The sequence below is a fragment of the Chiloscyllium plagiosum genome, chromosome 1, assembly GCF_004010195.1.
Source record: "Chiloscyllium plagiosum isolate BGI_BamShark_2017 chromosome 1, ASM401019v2, whole genome shotgun sequence".
In the NCBI taxonomy this organism is placed as follows: Eukaryota; Metazoa; Chordata; class Chondrichthyes; order Orectolobiformes; family Hemiscylliidae; genus Chiloscyllium; species Chiloscyllium plagiosum.
In genome coordinates, this window is record NC_057710.1 from 31,834,240 (window position 1) to 31,858,455 (window position 24,216).

At 41.4% G+C, this 24,216-nt stretch overlaps 1 protein-coding gene across 2 annotated transcripts in view; it reads right to left on the minus strand.

Annotated features, from left to right (window-relative positions):
* The window catches only part of smad2 (SMAD family member 2), a 118,847-nt gene that overhangs the window by 34,189 nt on the left and 60,442 nt on the right, over positions 1-24,216 (minus strand). For both annotated transcript variants that reach the window (XM_043717159.1, XM_043717223.1), the window contains 4 exons: positions 23,598-23,732; positions 22,578-22,652; positions 22,049-22,102; positions 4,543-4,755 (listed from right to left, as the gene is read on the minus strand). In XM_043717159.1, coding sequence (XP_043573094.1) covers positions 4,543-4,755; positions 22,049-22,102; positions 22,578-22,652; positions 23,598-23,732 — 477 coding nt within the window. The remainder of the gene's footprint in view (positions 1-4,542; positions 4,756-22,048; positions 22,103-22,577; positions 22,653-23,597; positions 23,733-24,216) is intronic.

Sequence of the window (24,216 nt, forward strand, 5' to 3'; positions counted from 1 at the left end):
TTTTTTTTTTTTTATAGATATTTTTATTAGGAATTTAACATTTTTACAAGTTTACAAAAATAAACAAAACTCTCAGATATAAACATTGATATACAATTAGCTCAAATATACAATAGCCAAAATTTGACAAAAAAAACAAAACAACAAAAAAAAACGAAAAAAAAACAACAAAAAAGAACAAACAGACAAAACTCAACTATCTACTAATCTAACCTACAACTAACCAGGGTGTATATTTAAGTCTCTTACATGCTCGGGATGTGTTAACATCAGATATGATAAAACCCGTATTCGTGCGGGTTTCCTCCCCCGAGGGGCCGCGGACCAGCCAGGTTCGTGGTCTCAATTAAATAAAAGCCCTTGTTAGGATAGCCGAAATGTCTGTATTTATGTAATTCAAAAAGGGCTGCCATATTTTATAAAATAATTCGGTCTTTCGGTGCACCATATTTGTAAGGAAGTCAAGGGGAATACATTCCATAATTAGTTTGTGCCAATTTGAAAGTCCAGGGGGGCCCTCCGCCACCCAATTCATCAAGATATTTTTCCTTGCACAGAAAGAAAGAATAGATAATAGTCTCTTCCCGTACGTGTCCAGGGAGGGAAAGTTCGAAAAGCCCAAGAGGAGAGATACGGGGTCCACTTTTATTTCCGTTCCTAAAATTTCTGTCAGGGTGCTTGCTACTTTAGTCCAATATCTACGGATCTTATGACCGGTCCATAAGCAATGTACAAGAGTGCCCACCTCTATTTTGCATTTAGGACACATTGGAGTTGCTCCTGCCTTAAATTTTGCCAATCGAATCGGTGCTATATGGGCCCTATGAAGTATCTTCAGCTGGATAGCCTGGGTTCTGTTACAGATGGTAATTCTTCTAGCATTTTCCCAGATATCATTCCACGTTTCTGTGGAGATTTCTAGTCCCAGATCCTGATCCCATGTTTTAAGCAGATTATCCATATCTCCCGATACTTCATCATGTAGCAAATGATAAATATTACTGACGGAAGATACCCCCACTGGTCGTAGGACACTACATTCTCTATCGGATTTATAAAGACTATCTAATAACGTAGTCTTCTTCTGTATAAAATCTTGAATTTGGAAGTATCGAAAGAGGTCTCCATTGGGTAATCCGAATTTCTGACGCAGCTGTTCGAAAGACATCAGGACCCCATCTTTAAATAAATCCCTGAGACATGAGATACCCCTGGCTCTCCAGAGTTTAAAAGTGGCATCTGTTAACCCCGGTTGGAATCCCCATGCTCCCACTATCGGTGCATAGGGGGATGTTTTATGTGAATTACCCTCATTTTGCCGCTTGGAATATAATACCCACTTATTAACCTTTTATTCTCAGACAAGAGGAAAATCATTACAGATCACTGTAAAAACCTTATAATACTGAATACAATCAAGGCTTGGAATATAATGCGGCAAAATGAGGGTAATTCACATAAAACATCCCCCTATGCACCGATAGTGGGAGCATGGGGATTCCAACCGGGGTTAACAGATGCCACTTTTAAACTCTGGAGATCCAGGGGTATCTCATGTTTCGGGGATTTATTTAAAGATGGGGTCCTGATGTCTTTCGGACAGCTGCGTCAGAAATTCGGATTACCCAATGGAGACCTCTTTCGATACTTCCAAATTCGAGATTTTATACAGAAGAAGACTACGTTATTAGATAGTCTTTATAAATCCGATAGAGAATGTAGTGTCCTACGACCAGTGGGGGTATCTTCCGTCAGTAATATTTATCATTTACTACATGATGAAGTATCGGGAGATATGGATAATCTGCTTAAAACATGGGATCAGGATCTGGGACTAGAAATCTCCACAGAAACGTGGAATGATATCTGGGAAAATGCTAGAAGAATTACTATTTTTAACAGAACCCAGGCTATCCAGCTGAAGATACTTCATAGGGCCCATATAGCACCGGTTCGGTTGGCAAAATTTAAGGCAGGAGCATCTCCAATGTGTCCTAAATGCAAAATAGAGGTAGGCATTCTTGTACATTGTCTATGGATCTGTCATAAGATCCGTAGAAATTGGACTATAGTAGCAAGTACCCTGACAGAAATTTTAGGAACAGAAATTAAAGTGGACCTTGTATTTCTCCTCTTGGGCTTTTCGAACTTTCCCTCCCTGGTCACGTACGTGAAGAGACTATTTTCTATTCTTTCTTTCTGTGCAAGGAAAAATATTTTGGTGAACTGGGTGGCTGAGGGCCCCCCTGGACTTTCAAATTGGCACAGATTAATTATAGAATGTATTCCCCTTGACTTCCTCACAAATATGGTGCACCGAAAGACCGAATTATTTTATAAAATATGGCAGCCCTTCTTGAATTACATAAATACAGATATTTCGGCTATCCTAACAAGGGCTTTTATTTAATTGAGATTACAAACCTGGCTGGTCCGGGGTTCCTCGGGAGAGGAATCCCGCACGAATACGGGTTTTATTACATCTGATGTTAACACATTCCGAGCATTAAGAGACTTAAATATACACTCTGGTTAGTTGTAGGTTAGATTAGTAGATAGTTGAGTTTTGTTTCTTTTTCTTCTTTTTCGTTTTTTTTTTCTTTTCTGTCTCTTGTTAAATTTTGGCTATTGTATATTTGAGTTAATTGTATATCAATGTTTATATCTGAGAGTTTTGTTTATTTTTGTAAACTTAGAAATTTAACGTTTTTACAATAAAAATATCTATATAAAAAAAAAGGATGCCACAAATATATCTGTCAGGGCCCAAGCTATTTCCTCTCTCCCGTCCCTCAGCAACCTGGGATAGATCCCATGTGGTCCTGAGGATTCGTCCACTTTAATAACCTCTACCCTACCCAACACGTCTTCCCTACGTATGCCAACCTGATCCAGACTAATCAACTTCTATCTCTAAACTCAACATTCATGTTCCTCTCCTCAGTGAGCACAGATACAAAGTAATCATTCAGAATCTCACCATTCTCTCAGATTCGACACACAACCTTCCTTCATTATCCTTTAGTGGACCAATCCTCTCTAGTTACCCGCTTGCTTCTTATATAAGAATAAAAGGCTTTGGGATTCTTAATTCTGCTCACGAAAGCTATTTTAAGACCCTTTTTAGCCCGTTTGATTCATTTAAGACTTGTCCTACTCTTCCGATATTCCTCCAGGGCCTGTTCTGTTCTTAGCTGCCTCGACCTTATGTATGCTTCCCTTTTCCTCTTGGCTAGTCATACAATTTCTCCCGTCATCCATGATTCACAAATCTTGCCTTTCCTATCCTTTGCCTTCAACAGGACATGCCTATCCTGCACTAATCTTTGAAAGCCTCCCCATATCAAACGTGGACTTCATTTCAAATAGCTGTGTCCAATCAACATTTCCAAGCTCCTGCCTAATTTTTATATATTTGGCCTTGGCCCAGTTTAGTACTCTTCCCTTAGGACCACTCTCATCTTTATCTACGAGCATTCTAAAACTTAGAGAATTGTGGTCACTGTTCCCAAAGACATCCCCCACCGCAACCTCTACCACCTGTCCTGGCTCGTTCCAGAGTACCAGGTCCAATATAGCCCAATGAGGCAAATGGCCATTGACATACTGCTCTAGAAAACTCTTCTGGACGCTTCTTACAAATTCTGCCCCATCCAGACCTGTGACGCTAAGTGTATCCCAGTCAATGTTGGGAAAATTAAAATCTTCCATCACCACTACCCTATAGCCTCTACATCTTTCCATAATCCGTTTACCTATTTGTTCTTCTACCTCACGCCCACTGTTGGGAGGCCTGCAATACAGCCCCAACAATGTAACTGCACCCTTCTTATTTCTCAGCTCCACCCATAATGCCTCACTACCCACAACTTCCATAGTGTCCTCCTTTAGCACAGCCGTGATATCATCCCTGACCAGCAGTGCAACTCTACCCCCTTTCTCCCCCCCTCCCCTCCAGGAGAAAGTGAGGTCTGCAGATGCTGGAGATCAAAGTTGAAACTTTATTGCTGGAACAGCACAGCAGGTCAGGCAGCATCCAGGGAACAGGAGATTCGACGTTTCGGGCACAGGCCCTTCTTCAGGAATGAGCAGAGAATGTTCAGCAGAAGATAAAAGGTAGGGAAGAGTCTAAATTAGTGTGCCCAATTCACTGAATCCGCACATCTTTGGATTATGGGACGAAATCAGAGCACGCAGAGGAAATTCACGGGAAGAATGTGCAAACTCCACACAAAGTTGCCAGAGGTTGGATTCGAACCTGGATCCCTGGTGCTGTGAGGTAGCAGTATAAATCACTGAACCATTGTGTATGAAACTGGATTACCCTGAAATGGATATCTAGTTCACTAAAAGTCCTTCAGGGAAGGGAATGTGCTGTCTTTGCCAGACCTGTATGACAGCAAGACCATAGCCATAACCTCTGAAATTATCTAACAAGTCACCAATTTACTGAGAAGGCAGCTCTCACTTCTTCTACTTACTATCAATACTTGAGGTGTGGGTGCCATTGGCAAGTGAATTCGAAACCATATGCAAACTTACCAATATGCCGTCTCGTCATCTCAACTGTTGCGTTTCTATTGACATTAGACAGCAAACCCAGACAGAATCTTTCAGAATTTGATGGGTCTGTAAATCCATCCACAGTTAATGAAGGCTGAGATGCATGAAATGTTTCACCCACTCTCTGGTTTAGTTCATAGTATGCTATTGAACACCAGAACGCTGGCTCTGAATAGGTTACAGGTTGTAGATCTGAAACAGACAAGACAAAGAATTATACAATCAAGATAAATTCTCAATTATACCTGGCACTTTCATAGTTTTTTTCCCCAAACATTTGTTCATGAAAACGTACACACCATTGGAAGGCCAACTTTTATTAGCTATCCCTAGTTATCCTCAAGGTGGTGGTGGTTAGTTGCCTTCTTGAAAATCTGAAATATTTTGAATGTAGGTACACCAGAGTTATGTCAGAAAAGGGGTGCAAACAGAAGAATTTGCAGTGGTGGTGCTTCTAAGTACCAGCTACCCTTGTCCTTCAAGGAGTAAAAGCCCAAATCTGGAAGGAACTATTAAGTCTAGGCGAGCAGCTGTAGTGCAGTTTGTAAATGGCACATGTTGTTGCCACTCCATCAGTGGTGAAAAGTGTGATCATCATCATAATTCAAGGTCCCTTGCAAATGAGAGTAATTCTCTTTCACTCTCAGGATGAGTCCACAGGTGGCTGAAGATATTGATGCAGTTTTCACAGACTCTTACACTTGGGGCAGGTAGCGGTCACGTGAAGGAGTGGGTGAGGCGTTGATGCAGCAGCACACAAGCTGTTTTTGCTTGGTTTCTGCTTTTTCCCCAGCAGCAGGTCTTGAAGTGCTCAATGCCTTCCCGGATGCTGCTCCTCCGCTTTGGACAGTTTTAGGCCAGTGATTCTCAGTGCACACTTCACCTGTGAGGCCTAGAGAGGATCACTGAGGTGCTTCTTCTGTCCACCGAAGGCTTGCCTGTCATTTTAGCGCTGGCAGTAGAGTACTTGCTTGGAGGAGATGTGCCCAGCCGATCAAGTTCCTTGAAGCTGGGAATGTTGGCCTGGTCGAGGATGCTGGTGTTGACACAGAAAGACATTAAAAATCACCTGTGCCATGACAGGGTGGACCACTGCTGATCTGAGCCAGGATCAACATAAATACAGCCCCGCTGCAGTGAAGACAACAGAAAAGAATAAACATTGAAGCAGAGGATGGGGGTGCCAATCGTTTGGGCTAATTTATCCTGGGTGGTGTTCAGTGTGAGAGTGGTATCAGAGCTACTTTCAAAAGAAAGGGAGAATACTCCACACTCTTGACTTGTACCTGCAGATGGTGAACAAGTATCGCGACAGGAAGTGAGCTACTTGCCAATGAATTCCTAGCCTCCGACGTGTAGTAGCCACAGTATATATATATGGCTGGTCTAGGTCAATTGCTGGTAATTGACCTGCAGAAAACTGATAGCAGGGAATTTAGCATTGGCAATGCCATGAGATAAATAAAAAGGGGAAAGCAATGGCCTAGTGGTATTATTACCTGGCTGGCTGACAGATGGCAGAGAGTGGTTGCAGATGGAGAGTATTCTGCCTGGAGGACAGTGTTGAGTGGGATCCCACAGGGCTCTGTTCTTGGGCCTCTGCTCTTTGTAATGTTTACAAGTGACTTGGATGAGGAGGTTGAGGGGTGGGTTAGTAAATTTGCAGATGACACAAAGGTTGGAGGTGTTGTCGATAGTATAGAGGGCTACTGCAGGTTGCAGTGCGACATAGACAGGATGCAGAGCTGGGCTAAGAAAAGGCAGATGGAGTTCAACCTGGATAAATGCGAAGAGATGCATTTTGGAAGGTTGAACTCAAATGCTGAACATAGGATTAAAGACAGGATTCTTGGCAGAGTGGAGGAACAGAGGGATCTGGGTGTGCAAGCACATAGGTGGCAACTTGGAGGGATCTAAGTGGATAGCGTTGTTAGGAAAGCAGGGGGATCAAGTCGAAGAGCCATGAGGTTTTGCTGCAGCTCTGCAAGTCCCTGGTGAGACCACACTTGGAAGATTGTGTTCAGTTCTGGTCACCCTACTGGTGGAAAGACACAGAGGCTTTGGAGGGGGTGCAAAGAAGGTTTACCAGGATGCTGCCTGGACTTGAGGGCTTAGCTTATGAAGAAAGGTTGAATAAGCTTGGACTTTTCTCTCTGAAGAGAAGGAGGAAGAGAGGAGATCTGATCAAAATGTACAAAATAGTGACAGGAATAGATAGAGTCAATAGCCAGAGACTTTTCCCCAGGGCAGGATTGACTGGTACAAGAAGTCATAGTTCGAAGATATTAGGAGGAAGGTATGAAGGAGACGTCAGAGATAGGTTCTTTACGCAGAGAGTTGTGAATGCATGGAATGCGTCGCCAGCTGTGATGATGGAAACAGTCATTAGGGACATTTAAGCGACTGCTGGACATGCACATGGATAGCAGCGAGTTGAGGGGTGTGTAGGTGAAATTACTATATTTTACATTATGATTAAATCTCGGCACAATATCGTGGGCCAAAGGGCCTGTTCTGTGCTGTACCTTTCTATGTTCTATTACTGGACCGTTAATCCAGAGACCCTGGTAATATTTTGGGGACACTGGTTTGAATTCTGTCACAGTAGTTGATGGAATTTGAACTAAATTTTTAAGAATCTGGAATTAACACAGTTTAATGATGACCACAAATCTATTGCCAACTGTCAGAAAAACCAGTTGGTTCACTAATGTCTTTTAGGGAAGGAAACTTGCATTGTTAATTGGTCTGGCCTACATGTGACTCCAGATCCACAGTAATGCGGGTGACTCTTAACTGTTCTCTGTGGAATTTGGAGTGGACAATAAATGCTGCCTAACTAGTGATTCCCATAGCTCATTAATGAAAAAGAAAACAAAGTAATGGAAATGACCAGATTCTCTCTCTGGCTTGAAGTGATCATGCCTGGCACTTGTGTGGAATGAATATTCCATCAAATAGATCAATCATAGATCCTTAAACTACATCTGACGAGTCTGTTTTAAGAGGCAATTTAAAGCCCATTATTCTCTCATGTAAACAGTACTAACAAATTCTAGTTCTAAATGGATAAAAATATTGAGGATTCAAATGCTGTTTAAATGATTAACTTGTGGCATTTGAGAATGGCAAGGTTTTATGAAAGTGTAGTCAATATTATATAACATCACAGCTCACTAAGGCAGTATGCTGAAAATAAAGCCCTAATATTTCAAGAATAGCCACAAAATGTTAAAAGTTAATGAAATTATTAAAAATTCAAATTTGCCTACAACTTACTGCTACCCAGGATAAAAACAAAATCTTACTAGATTACGCCCATCACAAAAACTATTCACTGTAATACTTAGCTTTAAAAAGAACAGTAAAACAATTCCTAATCTCTTTTATACTTTACCACATTTTAAAACTTGCATATACAAAGCATAACGTATGAGTGGCAGGAAAAACAATAATCAAGAAATCTGCATCACAAGTCCAAAATCTCAAAATTAAATGGGTTTGTCTCAATTTTCAATTCTCTGAAAATGTCATGAGCACAGCAATGACAGATCAATGGCCCATAGACCATTGGTTGGTTGACCGGGGCCAGTCTTCAGAATTATTTCTCTCAGTATTTCTGAATGTAGTTTATTTATTCTTTTGAAGAAAATTGGAGAGTGGGTAATTTTACATTAAAAAAAAAGGAATAATGCTGCTAGCTTATAGCAGCAAGTCTTTGTTTCTGTTTCACTCCCCTCTCAAAAAATCTGTATTAAATTGCAATCTAACCATAGGTTTATTGCTATGCTGAGCTCCTTCGCAACAGAAGTTACTACTTTGTGTGGATTCAATGTCATCAAAAAAGCAACAGGATTGAACTTTACCAGAAATCAGTCAAGTGAAAATGTTGTCATATTTCATGGAGAGCTTCTCTCTGAAACCCAGCAAGATTTCTCACTCTTCAAAACTTGCCTCATTACCCACATATCATGCCTCTATGGCACCCTGCCCATCCTATCTTCCCTTACTTCCAAGAATCTGAGCGTCCACAACACATCTAAAGACAGTCAAGTGCCACGAGTCCAGAAATATCTCTCTGCTTCCAACAGAAGAGTTCCAAAGATGAATCATACTGGACTCAAAACATTAACTGTTTCGCTCTCCACAAATTCTGCCAGAGTTGAGTTTCTCCAGCACTCTGAATTTGTTTCAAATTTCCAGCATCCATAATATTTTGCTTTCACATCTTTTTGCTATCGCACTCATTGCTCATCAAAACTCATGGTCTACCATTCTCACTATTGCATATAACATCTTCCCTTACTCACCCCCATCCTCTAATCTCCTAGCCTAATATGACCTCTGCAGTGCTGGTACACTCATTGGGGACATCTCACCATCTTTGTCCCTGACTTGCACAAGCACTAACAGCTGTGCCAGCCACACTCAACCACTTCCTCCCAGGAGGAAACATGGAGTACTTCCTTGTTGTCTCCAACTCTCTTCATCTAGAGAATTTCATTTCTGGCTATCTTACCATGTTTTCCCAACTAGCTCCCCAATGCTAATGCCATTCAGGGACTAAAATTCCGGTCTCATGTTGCATATGTACAAGTTAACTTAATATACTTTCCAAAACTTTAAACAATTCCCCATTCTTTTAAAAATGGTATCCATCTCTCATGTTCAGTTGATTAAAAAAAAACAAAAAGGGTGTGGTTTGTGGAACTATTATTGTTGTACTTGCCTTCACAGTTACACCTCACAAACAGCAACAAGTGAATGACTTTTCAACTATTTTGCTGTTGTCAGAATTTAAATCTAATATGAAATTTTAACAGTTTTGAACTATCCAAAAGAGGAAGATACAGCCCGATTAATGTTTCACCCAAAATACAGCACCATTAACAATTGCAACTCCCTCAATATTATATCTAGATTTAGCTCATTGATTCAAGATAAAATATGCGCTTTGACTAAAAACAGTCTTTTCAAGAGTTGGGATTGCTAACAATTGAAATAAATGTATGCATAAGTATTAGAGAGCAGAGACAAATGTACTCCATTTAGCTTTGTTTCCTCTGTGCAAACGTCGAGTGCACGTGTCAATAGTAACTTGAATGTACACTTTCACTGTATGCAGAAAAGTAGCTCCAGGATAAGTAAAGAATGTGGACTGCATCATGATTCACTTAAAAAGAATCACTACTTGAATCATAAGCTTTAGTGCTTGTATCCCAATGGATGTTCACTGTGTCATGAAGTAATCTATCTTCCACTGCACAGATTTCAGTGGCTTAACTGGCAAGAAAAGGGCCTTGATCTGAAATACATACAATATAGAAAGAGATCCTTCAATCCAACTAGTCCATGTCGAGCATGTTCTCAAATTTGTCTCACTTGCCTGTGTTTGGCACATATTCCTTCAAACCTCGAGGTGAAAGTGAGGACTGCAGATGCTGGAGATTAGAGTCAAGATTACAGTGGTGCTGGAAAAGCATAGTAGGTCAGGCAGCATCCGAGGAGCAGGAAAAAGGGCTCCTGCCCAAAGCGTCGATTTCCCTGTTCTTCGGATGCTGCCTGACCTGCTGTGCTTTTCCAGGACCATTCTCATCTAGACTCCTTTCAAACCTACCCTGCTGATGTACTTACCCAAATGTCATTTAAATGTAACTATACCTACATCCACCACTTCCTGCAAACGTTCATTTCACATTTCACATATGAATCACTGCGTTAAAAAAAATCATTGCCCCTAGTTTCCTTTTTAAAACGGTTATCTTCTCATCTTCAAAATATGCACCCTGGTTTTGAGCTTCCCCACCCTAGGGAAAAGACCCTTGCTATTCTGCAAGGGGCCTAACAGGGAAGGCAGATGAACTCAGGGCATGGTTAGGAACATGGACTGGGATATCATAGCAATTACAGAAACATGGCTCAGGGATGGGCAGGACTAGCAGCTTAATGTTCCAGGATACAAATGCTACAGGAAGGATAGAAAGGAAGGGAGGCAAGAGAGGAGGAGGAGTGGCATTTTGGATAAGGGATAGCATTACAACTGTGCTGAGGGAAGATATTCCCGGAAATATATCCAGGGAAGTTATTTGGGTGGAACTGAGAAATAAGAAAGGGATAATCACCTTATTGGGATTGTATTTATACACCCCCTAATAGTCAGAGGAAAATTGAGAAACAAACTTGTAAGGAGATCTCAGCTATTTGTAAGAATAATAGGGTGGCTATGGTAGGGGATTTTAAACTTTTCAAACATCAACTGGGACTGCCATAGTGTTAAAGGTTTAGATGGAGAGGAATTTAAGTGCGTACAAGACAATTTTCTTATTCAGTATGTAGATGTACCTACTAGAGAAGGTGCAAAACTTGACCTACTCTTGGGAAATAAGGCAGGGTAGGTGACAGGTGTCAGTGGGAGAGCGACCATAATTCTATTCATTCTAAAATAATGAAGAAAAAGGATAGACCAGATGTAAAAGTTGAATTTCTAAGTTAGAGAAAGGCCAATTTTGACGGGATTAGGTAAGAACTTTCGAAAGCTGATTGGAGGCAGATGTTTGCAGGTAAAGGGACACCTGGAAAATGGAAGCCTTCCTCAGAAATGAGATAACGAGAATCCAGAGAAAGTATATTCCTGTCGGGGTGAAAGGGAAGGCTGGAAGGTATAGGGAATGCTGGATGACTAAAGAAATTGAGGGTTTGGTTAAGAAAAAGGAAACATAGATCGAGTGAATCTTTAGAAAAGTATACTTGAGGGAAATCTGGAGGGCAAAACGGGGACATGAGATAGCTTTGGCAAATAGAATTAAGCAGAATCCAAAGGGTTTTTATAAATATATTAAGGACAAAAGGATAACTAGGGAGAGAATAGGGCCCCTCAAAGATCAGCAAGGTGGCCTTTGTATGGAGCCACAGAAAATGGGGGAGATACTAAATGAATATATTGCATCAGTATTTACTGTGGGAAAGGATATGGAAGATATAGACGGTTGGGAAATAGATGGTGACATCCTGCAAAATGTCCAGATTACAGAGGAGGAAGTGCTGGATGTCTTGAAACGGTTAAAGGTGGATAAATCCCCAGGACCTGAGTGAGAAATTTCATGCAAGAAGAAATTTAATTGTCCAGAGCATCATCCATTCAAGTTTGTTTATGTAGGAAACAATTATCAGGACAAAATACCCTATACAGAGTCAGAGAGATATACAGCAAGGAAACAGACCCTTTGGTCCAACTCGCCCACGCCAACCAGATATCCCAGCTAATCTCATTCCATTTGCCAGCAGTTGGCCTATATCCCTCTAAACCCTTCCTATTCATATACCCATCCAGATGCCTTTTAAGTAATGCAATTGTACCAGCCTCCACCACATTCTCTGCCAGCTCATTCCACACACGCACCACCCTCTGCATGAAAACATTGCCCCTTAGAAACATATAAAATTGCTTTCATATCTTTCCCCTATCACCCTAAACCTATGCCCTCGAGTTCTGGACTCCCACACCCCAGGGAAAAGACTTTGTCTATTTACCCTATCCATGGCCCTCATGATTTTATAAACCTCTATAAAGATCACCCCTCAACCTCCAACACTCCAGGGAAAACAGCCTAGCCTATTCAACCTCTCACGATAGCACAAGTCCTCCAACCCTGGCAATATCCTTGTAAACTTCTAAAAGCCTTCCAAGTTTCACAATATTTTCAATACTACAGAAATTGCTCCTTCAATAATTGCTATATTAAGTCACAATGAATACTTTAGAAGACAAGATATCAGACAATTGATTGTGTTAAGATTATAATGCAAGGAAACCTTGTAAATTGTTGGGAGTGGGTATAACCTGCAGTTGTCATAAGCAATCTTGCAAAGAAATTTAATAATTGCATGAACATCAATGTCTTGGGAAAATATTCAATGTTACAAAGTATTGTCAATCCAACAGCTGTTGCTCCAAGTCACTTGGATAGCTATGTCCTGATTATCAAATTTCATTGATCCTGGCAACCTCAATGCATTGGTGGATAAAAGAAAAATACCAAGGATATTGGAAATCGACAATAAAAACAAAAAATGCTAGATGTGCAGCAACTGTGGAGAGAAATAAGAGCTCCTTCGGAAGCGACAAAAACCAGAAAATGGGTTTTATATTTGAACAAAAAAAGAAAAACAAAAGGTAGCGTAGAACAAAAAAAAGGGATAGGTTAGAAGGTGGGAAAGATTAAATAACAGAGATATCATGAATCAAGCGGCAAAAGTAGTAGTAAACATAGTCCGAAGCCCATGAACTGAAAAGCTGCATCCAGAAGTGCCTAATCGGAAGATAAGGTGTTCACCCTGGCACAGTGAATGTCACCGAATTCATCTCCTCTGGAGATCTTTCCTCCATAGTTTTCCATGATTCCCAATCCAACAGAACCTGGTTCTATTATCGGCCCCAAAGTGACAAACAGAATTGCCATGCCAGATCCATTATCTCAGCCTGTTCTTGTCTCACTGAACTTATTTCTTCCAATCTTGACCTATTTTTTCATTCAATCTCTTCTCACTGGCATTCATTATTCTTCAGAGTACACCCTAGACAGACTTCAGAGCACTACTAAACAAGCATTGCTTGTACTGTCCAAGGCACGGTCACTTAACTGAGATTTAAAAGTGAAGCATTATTTATGCTCTGGAGATGGCTGTGAAAGATTTTGCAGCATTAGCAGATGGTGGCATGGTGATAATGTCACTCAGCAAATAATACAGCAATTCAGGGTAATATTCTGGGGGCATGGGTTCAAGTAGAAAAAACCCCCCAGAAATTGCTGGACAAATTTAGTTCCGAAGGAGGATCACTGGAATAGAGACATTAACTCTGATTTCTCTCCACAGATGTTACCAGACCTGAGTTTTTCCAGCAATTTCAATTTCAGCAATCACAGTTTTTAAGTATTTTTATTGGATCCAAATAAAAGCTGGTGGAATTAAAATTCAATTAATAATTCTGGATAGAAATAATGAGCATTATTTAAGGGTCTGGGGGAGGCAATGCTCTCGTGGCATTATTGCTACACTATTAATCCAGGTAAGGACACTGTTTAAATTCTTACCTTCGAAGCCCGCAACTTCTTCCTGTCCAGGAGTAGCGGGAGACAGAGCGGAGATGATGTGGAGACCAGGAGAGTGCCGGGAAGGTAAGGACTTGGTATATATTTTGGGCAGCAGCTAAACCAGAGATACCACGTGTAGTATGTCCCTACCATCCACCTCTCCCCCAAACCAGAAGAAAAACACTCCAAGGTTTTTTATTTTGTCTTTCTTTCCTTTCATATATTTAAGTGCACACTTTGTTTTTAATTAGTTGAAAGAAAGCTAAGGCTTACAATGGCAGACCCATGGCATGTGCCTCTTGCTTGATGTGGGAGCTCAGGAATGTGTCTGACGTTCCTGACTCTTACACTTGCAAGAAGTGTGGCCAGCTGCAGCTCTTGTTTGACCATATGACGGCTCTGGAGCTGTGGATGGACTCACTGTTGAGCGTCTGCGATGCTGAGGTGGTCGTGGATAGCACGTTTAGTGAACTGGTCACACTGCAGGTTAGAATTGCTGAGGGAGACAGGGAATGGGTGACCAAAGGCAGAAAAAAAGTAGGAAGGCAGTGCAGGTGTCCCCTGCAGTCACCTCCCTCCAAAACAGGTATTCTGTTTTGGATACTTTTGGGGGAGATGACTCACCAGGGGAGGGCAGCAGTTGCCAAGATCATGGCACTGTGGCGGGCACTGCTGTTCAGAAGGGCAGGGATAAAAAAGGGAATTCCATTGTAAGAGGAGTAGATAGGCAGTTCTGTGGACAAAAATAGGACTCCCGAATGGTATGCTGCCTCCCAGGTGCTCGGGTCAGGGATGTCACAGATCGGCTGCAGAGCTTTCTGAAAGGGGAGGGTGAACAGCCAGTTGTTTTGGTGCATACAGGCATCAACTACATAAGTAAGAAACGAGATGAGGTCCTGAAAGCAGAATTCAGGGAGCTTGGAGAGACGTTAAAAAGGAGGACCTCAAAGGGTAGCGATCTTGGGATTACTACCAGTGCCACATGCTGGCCAGTGTAGAAATGAAAACTAGGCAGGATGAACACGTGGCTTGAGGGATGGTGGAGAAGGGAGGGGTTCAAATTTGTTGGACATTGGGACCAGTTGTGGGGAAGGTGGGATTATTACAAATTGGACAGTCTACATCTGAACCACACTGGAAGTGATGACCTTGGGGGAAGTTTTTGCTACTGCTGTTGGGGAGATTTTAAACTAGTGAGGGAGGAGGCTGGAAACCAGAAGAAAAAGAAAGTTGACAGCGAGGTAGCAACTGGAGACTCTAATAATCATGGAGATAGCATTAATAAGGGGGAGAGTAGGCAGAAAGCAGATGAACGCAAAAGAACTGGTGGCCTGAAGTGCATATACTTTAATACTAGGAGTATAGTGGATAAGGCAGATGAACTTAGGGCACGGATTGGTACCTGGGAGTATGATGTTATTGCGATCACAGAGACTTGATCGACAATAAATGTTCCAGGATATAAACGCTTCAGACAGGACAAGGAGGGAAGTAAAAGGGGAGCAGAAGTTGCACTGGTCAGGGATGATCTCACGGCTGTGCTAAAGAAGGACACTATGGAAGTTGTGGGTAGTGAGGCATAATGGGTGGAACTGAAAAATAATAAGGGTGCAGTTACATTGCTGGGGCTGTATTACAGGCCTCCCAACAGTGAGCATGAGGTAGAAGAACAAATAGGTAAACAGATTATAGAATGATGTAGAGGCAACAGGGTGGTGATGATGGGAGATTTCAATTTTCCCAACAATGACTGGGATACACTTTGTGTCAGAGGTCAGGATGGGGCAAAATTTTTAAGAAGCGTCCAGGAGAGTTTTCTAGAGCAGTATGTCAATACCGACGAGGGAAGGGACCATGTTGGACCTGGTGTTGGGGAGTGAGCCAGGCCAGGTGGTGAAGTTGCGGTGGGGGATTTCTTTGGGAATAGTGACCACAATTCTGTAAGTTTTAGAATAGTCAGACAAAGATGAGAGTAGAGCTAATGAAAGAGTACTAAACTGTGCCAAGGCCAATTATATCATAATTAGACAGGAACTGGGAAATGTGGATTGCACACAGCTACTTGAAGGAAAGTCCACATTTGATATGGGGAGGCTTTCAAAGATAGGTTAAAGAGTGCAGGACAGGCATGTCCTGTTGAAAGCAAAAGGATAGGCAAGGCAAGATGCGTGAACTGTGGATGACAGGAGAAATCGCACGACTAGCCAAGAGGAAAAAGGGAGTATACATAAGGTCCAGGCAGCTAAGAACAGAAAGGGCCCTGGAGGAATATCGGAAGAGTAGGACCAGTCTTAAACGAGGAATCAAGTGGGCTAAAAGGGGTCATGAAATAGCTTTAGCGAGCAGAATGAAGGAGGATCCCAAAGCCTTTTATTCTTATAAGAAGCAAAAGGATAACCAGAGAAAGGGTTGGTGCACTAAAGGATAATGAAGGAAGGTTGTGTGTTGAACCTGAGAGAATGGGTGAGATTCTCAATGATTACTTTGCCATCAGTGTTCACTGAGGAGAGGGGCATGATGAATGTTGAGATTGAGATAGAAGTTTGATTACTCTGGATCATGTTGACATAAGGAAGATGTGTTGGATAGGCTAGAGGTCATCAAGGTGGACAAATCCCCAGGACCGGGTGGAATCTATCCCAGGTTGCTGAGGGAGGCGAGAAAGGAAAGAGCTGGGGCCCTGACGGATAGCTTTGTAGCATCGTTATACAGGTGTAGGGGACTGGAGGGCTGCGTATTTTGTTCCCCTGTACAAGGAGGGTAATAGGAAAATTCCAGGTAACTACAGACCAGTGAGCCTGATGTCAGTGGTGGGAAAGTTGCTGGAGAAGGTACTGAGGGATAAAATCTATTTATATTTGGAGAAGAATGGGCTTATCAGTGATAGGCAACATGGTTTTGTGTGGGGTAGATCGTGCCTGACCAACTTTATAGAGCTCTTTGAGGAAGTGACCAAGTTGATAGATGAAGGGCTATAGATGTCATATACATTGACTTTAGTAAAGCATTTGATAAGGTTCCCCATGGTAAACTAATACAGAAAGTGAAGTCACATGGTGTGTAGGGTGTTCTAGCTGGGCGGATGTGGACACTTTGGAGAGGGTGCAGAGAAGGTTTACAAGGATGTTGCCTGGTATGGAAGGTGCTAGCTATGAAGACAGGTTGAGTAGGTTATGATTGTTTTCATTAGAAAAAAGGAGATTGAGGGGGACCTGATTGAGATCTACAAAATCATGAAGAGTATAGACATGGTAGATAGAGAGAAGCTTTTTCCAAGGGTGAAGGATTCAATAACAAGAGGTCATGCTCTCAAGGAGAGAGGTGAGAAGTTTAAGGGGAAATCACACGGCAAGTACTTTACACAGAGGGTGGGTAGGTGTCTGGAATGCGTTGCCAGCAGAGGTGGCAGAGGCAGGCACGGTAGATTGGATTTAAGATGAGTCTGGGCAGATGCTGAGAAGTTTAAGGGGAAATCACACGGCAAGTACTTTACACAGAGGGTGGGTAGGTGTCTGGAATGCGTTGCCAGCAGAGGTGGTAGAGGCAGGCACAGTAGATTGGATTTAAGATGAGTCTGGGCAGATGCATGAGTAGGTGGGGAGCAAAGGGATACAAATGCTTAGGAATTGGGCGACAGTTTAGACAGTGGATTTGCATCGGCTCAGGCTTGGAGGGCTGAAGGACTTGTTCCTGGGCTGTAAACTTTTTAGTTTTTTTTGTTTAACTCAGCTAATGTTCTGGGAACTCTGGTTCAAATCCTGCCATGGCAGATGGTGGAAACTAAATTCACTACAAATCAAAATCTGGAATTAAGAATCTGCTGGTGACCATAAAATTATGGTCAATAGTCAAAATAACCCATCTAGCCCAATGTCCTTCAGGGAAGGAAATCTTCCATTCTCTAACCTCCATGTGACTCCAAACCCACAGCAATGCAGTCGACTCTCAACTGACCTCCGGAATAACCTAGCAAACCGTGACGTTGCTTAGACATTTCAAAGGAATGAAACCAGAGGGATCACTTGGCATTGACCAAGACACCCGAAAAGACAATGGCAGAAACAACAGTCCTTTAACCCTGCAAAGGCCTCCTTACTCCTATCTGACGGCTAGTGCCAAAATTCGGAGAATTCTCTCAGACTGGGTGAAGCAACAGTCATACTCTCAGAATTATACCTTACAGATCTTATACTAGATACCATCACCATCCCTAGATCTGTTATGTCCCACCATCAGGACAGACCAAGCAGAGGTGGCAGCACAATAGTATACAGTTGTGAGGGAGTTACCCTAGGAATCCTCAACACTGACTCTATGCCGCATGAAGTCTCATGTTTAACCTGAAACCATGGGAAGGAAACCTCCTGATTACCACATACTCAGCTGATGAATCGGTACTTAACAATACTTGAAGGAAGCATTCAGGGTAGCAAGACCTCAAAAATGTACTCTAGGTGGGGAATTTCAATAGTGCAGCAGAACTACTAATCAAGCTGGTTGGGCCCTGAAGGACATAACTACAGACTGGGTCTGCGGCAGGTTGTGAGGGAATCAACAAGAGGGAAAAACATACTTGACCTCATACCAATCTACCAACTGCTAATACATCTGTCCATGACAGCAGCGCAAAAAGTGACCACTGTACAGTCCTTGTGGAGACAAAGTCCCACCTTCACATTGAGAATAACCTCCTATGTGCTGTGTAGCATGATCGCTGTGCTAATAGGACAGACTTCAAACAAACAATCTAGAAACTGAAGACTGGGTATCCTTGAGGCACTGTGGGCCATCAACAGCAGAATTGTACTCCTGCACAATCTGCAAGCTCATGGTCTCGCATTTCCCCACTCAATCATCACCATCAAATCAGGGATCAACCCTGGTTTAATGCAGAGTGCAGGAAGGGGTACCTGGATCAGCAATAGGCATACCTGAAAATGAGGAGTGAACCTAGTGAATCTACCAAACAGGGCTACTTGTAAGAAAAAAGTAAGAGACAAAGCTCAGCGATACCACAACCAACAGATCAGATCTAAATGGTGGCGAACAATCAAACAGTTCTCTGGAGGCGGCAGCTCCACAAACATCCCCATTCTCAATGATTAGAGTGCAAAGGATAGGGCTGAAGTACTCTCAGAAATATTCACCCAGAAGTGCTGAATGGATGATCCATCTCAGCCATTGAGTCTTACAGCACAGTAACAGACCCTTTGGTCCAACTCCAGGTCAACCAGTTTTCCTAAACTGAACTAGTGCCATTTGTCTTGCATTTGGACCATATCCCTCTTAACCTTTCCTAACTATGTATCTGTCCAAATGCCTTTTAAATATTGTAATTGTATGGGCCCTGGCAATAGTACTGAAGAGACAAAAATAGAAATTGCTGGTAAAGCTCAGTCGGTCTGGCAGCATCTGTGGAGAGAAATCGGAGTTAATGTTTCAGGTCAAATAACCTTTCCTCAGAACTGATAGTGCTGAAGACTTGTACTCCAGAACTTGCAGCTCCCCTATTCAAGCTGTTGCAGTAGAGGTTCAACACAGGTATCTACCCAACAATGTGTAAAATTGCCCAGGTATGTCCTATACATAAAAAGCAGGACAAATCCAACCCTGCCAGTTATTGTCCCTTTACTCTACTCTCAATCAGTAAAGTGACGGAAAGTATCAACAATGGTCAGTAGCACCTGCTCAGTAATGCCTAGTTTGGGTTCTGCCAGGGCCACTTGGGTCCTAATCTTATTAGTCTTGGTTCAAACATGGAGGAAGGAGCTAAATTCCAAAAGGTGAGGTGAAGACTGTATTCCACTGAGCATGGCAAATTGTCTGTTAGGTGGAACCATACCTGGCACATATGAAGATTGCCATGGTTGCTGGTCAGTCAGCTTCAGGTCATCTCCGCAGGAGCTCCTTAGGTTAGTTTCCTAGGCCCACCCATCTTTAGTTGCTTCAATGACCTTCCCTACATCAGGTCAGAAGTGGAGATATTTGCCACTGATTGCACAATGTTCATTACTATTTGCAACTCCTCAGATTCTGAAGTAGCCCATGTTCAAATGCAATAAGATCTGCACAATATTCACATCATTGTATGCAAGGCTATGACCATCCACAATAAGAGAAACTAACTACTACTCCTTGACATTCAATGATGTTACCACTTTCCACAATCAATATCCAGGGTTTGCAAGAGGCCAAAAACTCAACACAAACAAATAGTGACTGCAAGTACAGCTCAGAGGCTGGGAATATTGCAGCAAGAAACTCACCTCCTGTCCATCATCTCAAGGCACAGGCCATGGGTATGATAGATTACTCCCCACTTGTTTGGGGAGTAATCTATCACACCAACACTCGAAGTTTGATAACATCCAGGACAAAGCAGCCTAATTGACTGACACCACACACACTCAGTAGCAGCAGTGAAAGCACCTACAAGATACATTACAGAAATTCAAAGATCCTCAACAGCACCTCCCAAACCCATGACCACTTCCCTCTTGAAAGATCAAGGACAGCAAATACATGGGAACACCACCGTCTTCAAATTTCCCTCCAAGCTACTCACTACCCTGATTTGGAAATATATTGCCTTTTCTTCACTGTCACTGCATATTTCCCACCCTAACAGCATTGGGTATCAATCTACTGCAGGTGGACTGCAGCAGTTCAAGGAGGCAGCGCACTAGCATCTTCTCCAGGGCAAATGGGGCAGGAAAGAAATGCTGGCCAGCCAACAACGCCCACATTCCACAAGTGAGTTAAAATAAAAATCATTGTTGCAAAAACTATTTAGTTCACCAGAAACTGTGACGATATCTGCCTTTAAAGAGACATTTGTTCTGTTTTTCTTGAAAACAGATATTGTAAACCTGGTACAAAGGTGCCTGCTCCATGGAAAACAGGGTCAATGGTTTGCGTTTTTTAAAAACTTACACAAAAGATGCACGAGTGGGTGGAGTCAGGCTCACATACTCAGGGATTTACTTTTGCTTTCAGTTGTTGAAGTTGGGGCTTTGGAATTGAACATGCTAGATACACCTCGCTCTGTACTGCTGCAAAAGCTCGAGTTCTCTCTCTGCTGCTTGGTCAGTCAATGTTCCTTCATCTGGACTGGAGCAGACGGCAAGTGAGGGAAATCTGTTTTGCTCAATTTGCCTTTGCCAAAAGGCATGTTATGGAGTGCTGTTATACTGGAACAGTTGATGTAACAATAGTTACTACCACACAACTACTTCACAGTTGCTGGGTCAAAATCTTTGAACACCCTCCTTAACATTGGAAGGACTACACCAGACTAATGCAGCAGCTCACACCAGTCTCTCAACATCAATTAGGGATGAACAATAACTGGAAGTCAAGCTAGTAAAACTGGAGTACCTGAGCAACAATAAAACACTGGACAGGCTGGGACTGTTTTCACTGGAATAGTGAAGGTTGAGAGGGAACCTATTAGAGATGTACAAGATGAAGAGCATTGTTAGGGTGAATAGAAGGCATTTTTTTGCCCAGTAGTAGAAGAGTTAACAACAAGGGGACATTGGTTTAAAGATAATATTTTTTAAAGAAAGGTTATGAGCCATGAGCTTGAAAACAGAATTAGTGTAGTCAGATCTTAATTGTCTGGCATAGGCGCGATGGAGTGACAGACGTCCTGTTTAGATTGGATTAGATTAGATTCTCTACAGTGTGGAAACAGGCCCTTCGGCCCAACGAGTCCACACCGCCCCTTCAAAGAGAAACCCCACCCTATATTTATCCTTGACTAACACTGGGCAATTTAGCATGGCCAATTCACCTGACTTGCACAGGTTTGGATTGTGTGAGGAAACTGGAGTACCAAGAAACTCACACAGACACAGGGAGAATGTGCAAACTTCACACAGAAAGGCGGGAATCGAACCCAGGACTCTGGTGCGGTGAGGCAGCAGTGCTAACCACTGAACCACCATGCCGCTGTTCTGCAAGCTTCTAAGATAAGGCAAAGTGCTTGATCAACAGCCCATACACTACTTTTAGTAATCAGTTCTCCAGCAACAGAAATGGTACAAAATCTTGCCAAAAGGTCCTTTCAAACCACCTTCTACCACTAAGAACTAAAGACAGTAGATGCAATCACCAGCTGTAAATCCTCTCCAAGTTACATAGAATTGAGTTGCATTTGGAGTGACTGCGCTATTACTTTGCTGTCATTCAAACTCCCTGCCTTATTAGCACTGTGGATGTACCTCCATCCCATGGTTAAATTGGTGTTAAAAAAGGAAATACATCCACCTTAAAGGGGAATGGTGAATGGACAATAAATGCTGACATTGTCAGCAATGTTTCCATCTCAAGAACAAAAAAAAATCATGCATGCTTTTATATTTAAAAGCTTCATAAACATTTCATCTTACCCAAGCTATGATTGACTGGTGACAAGGTACTTGGTGACATTTCTGCAGGAGACCCTAAAAGTGAAGGAAATAAACAAGTTATTTTAAAAACTACATCAACTCATTTATCTTATTATTCATTGTAGATTGTATTTTGTTAATGTTAAGCTCAATTTCCCTTGTCATTTGCCTTTACTCTTAAACTTTAAAAAACTCAATCTAATAAATCACTATTTATAGACATATATTGAAGTTCATTCACTTTCAGTTGTACAACTCCTCCCATCCATTTTGAATTTAGTTTAAAAAAAATCAGTATTATTTTATGTTACAGAAAACTAATCTCATTTTCAGAGGCAGGTTACTGAAACAGTCAAACTTTTTTAAATTTCCCTTTTAAATTAAAAAAACAAAACACCACAAACTCGATCTTTAATGCAAAACACAGCTCAACAGTCTAAAATTTTTGCTGAGCAAACCAATAAACATATAATGGTTGACTCTAAATTAACTAATATATCATTAAACCTGCAAGAGAAAGCAATCTCACCTGTATCCATACTTTGGTTCATTTGCTGATCACTCGTCTCTCCATCTTCACTGATGTAGCCAGGTGGTGGTGTTTCTATTAAAGTGAGATAGACGTCATCATAGCCATAAAGCCAAGTTATTGCTCAATGCCATAATAATCAACTTTTATTTGTACATCTGATATTTACATTTTCAATCTGTTTTACATATGAACTGGATTAAAACAGAAGAGATTTTTAAAAAGTGAAGGAACTGGTACTAAATTTTCATGGATCAGAATGAGTGCCTGCATATGGTGTAAGTGCATTAAATCCTGGTTTTCAAAGAAAATTAGATAAGCAACTGAAGAAAAAAAAAGATTGCAGTGCTAAGAGGAAAGGGTTGTTCAGCAGAACTAGCAAGTTGCTGTTGGAGAGAATGGACCTGATGGATCAAATAATTTCCTTTTGAGTTGTTACCATTTTACAACGACAAGTTTGGAATATTATTTTAGATGACATAAGCCACATTGCATGTAAGGAACACAAGGCAAGCTTGTTGTTGAAAGTCAGATCTGCCTCCAATGTCTCAACACTAATGCCCAAATTGTCCTATTTTCTCATAGCAACAAACCATTCCTTCTGTACAAAATCTAATTTGCATTTCTTCCCATTTCCCATTCCTTGACACATCATCTCCACATTTTAATATGCAAAGCTATAAGCTCCTTACCACCTCCTTCCTATTATTTAATCATATTATTTATTTAAAATCAGTGTATAGCCATCTAAATACTTCAATATTTTACTTGTGATTTTTTAACCACATTTATCTCGTAAAAGTTTGAATGGCAAGATCTAAAATCACACCAACTTGCTCTTATGACTAATACACTGCATATAAATATCCATGTAAGTATTTAAAAACAAAATGATCAATGACTAAAATTCTGATGCAACACATCATGCTACATGCCTTTTTTCACATTTTATATTGAAGTAGAAAGGCCAGAAATAAAATAATCAATTATATTGCCGTTACAGATGTTGTTCTAAAATACCTGGGATATAGTTGGTCTGTGGCTCTATTCCAGCTGGAAAATTAGTGTTTTCAGGAATGGAATGTGTGTAGTCATCAAGTGGGGGCAACTCTGCTGGAATTTCTGTATGTCGTGGCACCAATACAGGAGGCAAAACTGAAATGAAAAGATAGATCATTAATTTCTCTAATGTCAACTTTTCCCCCAGTCTTACACCTGCCATAGTTACAGAATATTATAGTGTGAAAATAGTATAAATGCACCAGATATTCTAATTATTAAGAAACAGACCCCTAGAAACTTTTCACCAAACGTTCTTACAACTCAGCACTAACAGGGCATACCACCTTTCTTGTGAAAATCCAAAGAGTTGGCCTTAGAAACGTTCAATGATTCCCACTCAACGTCCACTGAAGGCTTTAAAGAATTTCATATTTGAAGTGTAAAAGCTTAATTAAACCAAGTCGATATTGCACCCAATCTTCCAAAACTGACAATACTGATCCCTTCTCTTGACCAGCAGAGTAAAGCAAAAAAACAAAAAGACAACACAATTAATATTCTTCATTCAAATACCTAAAAAAATTCTTCAAATTACGTGGGCCGTTTCTTCTGATGCTTTCCTTCTCAGTAAAAAAAT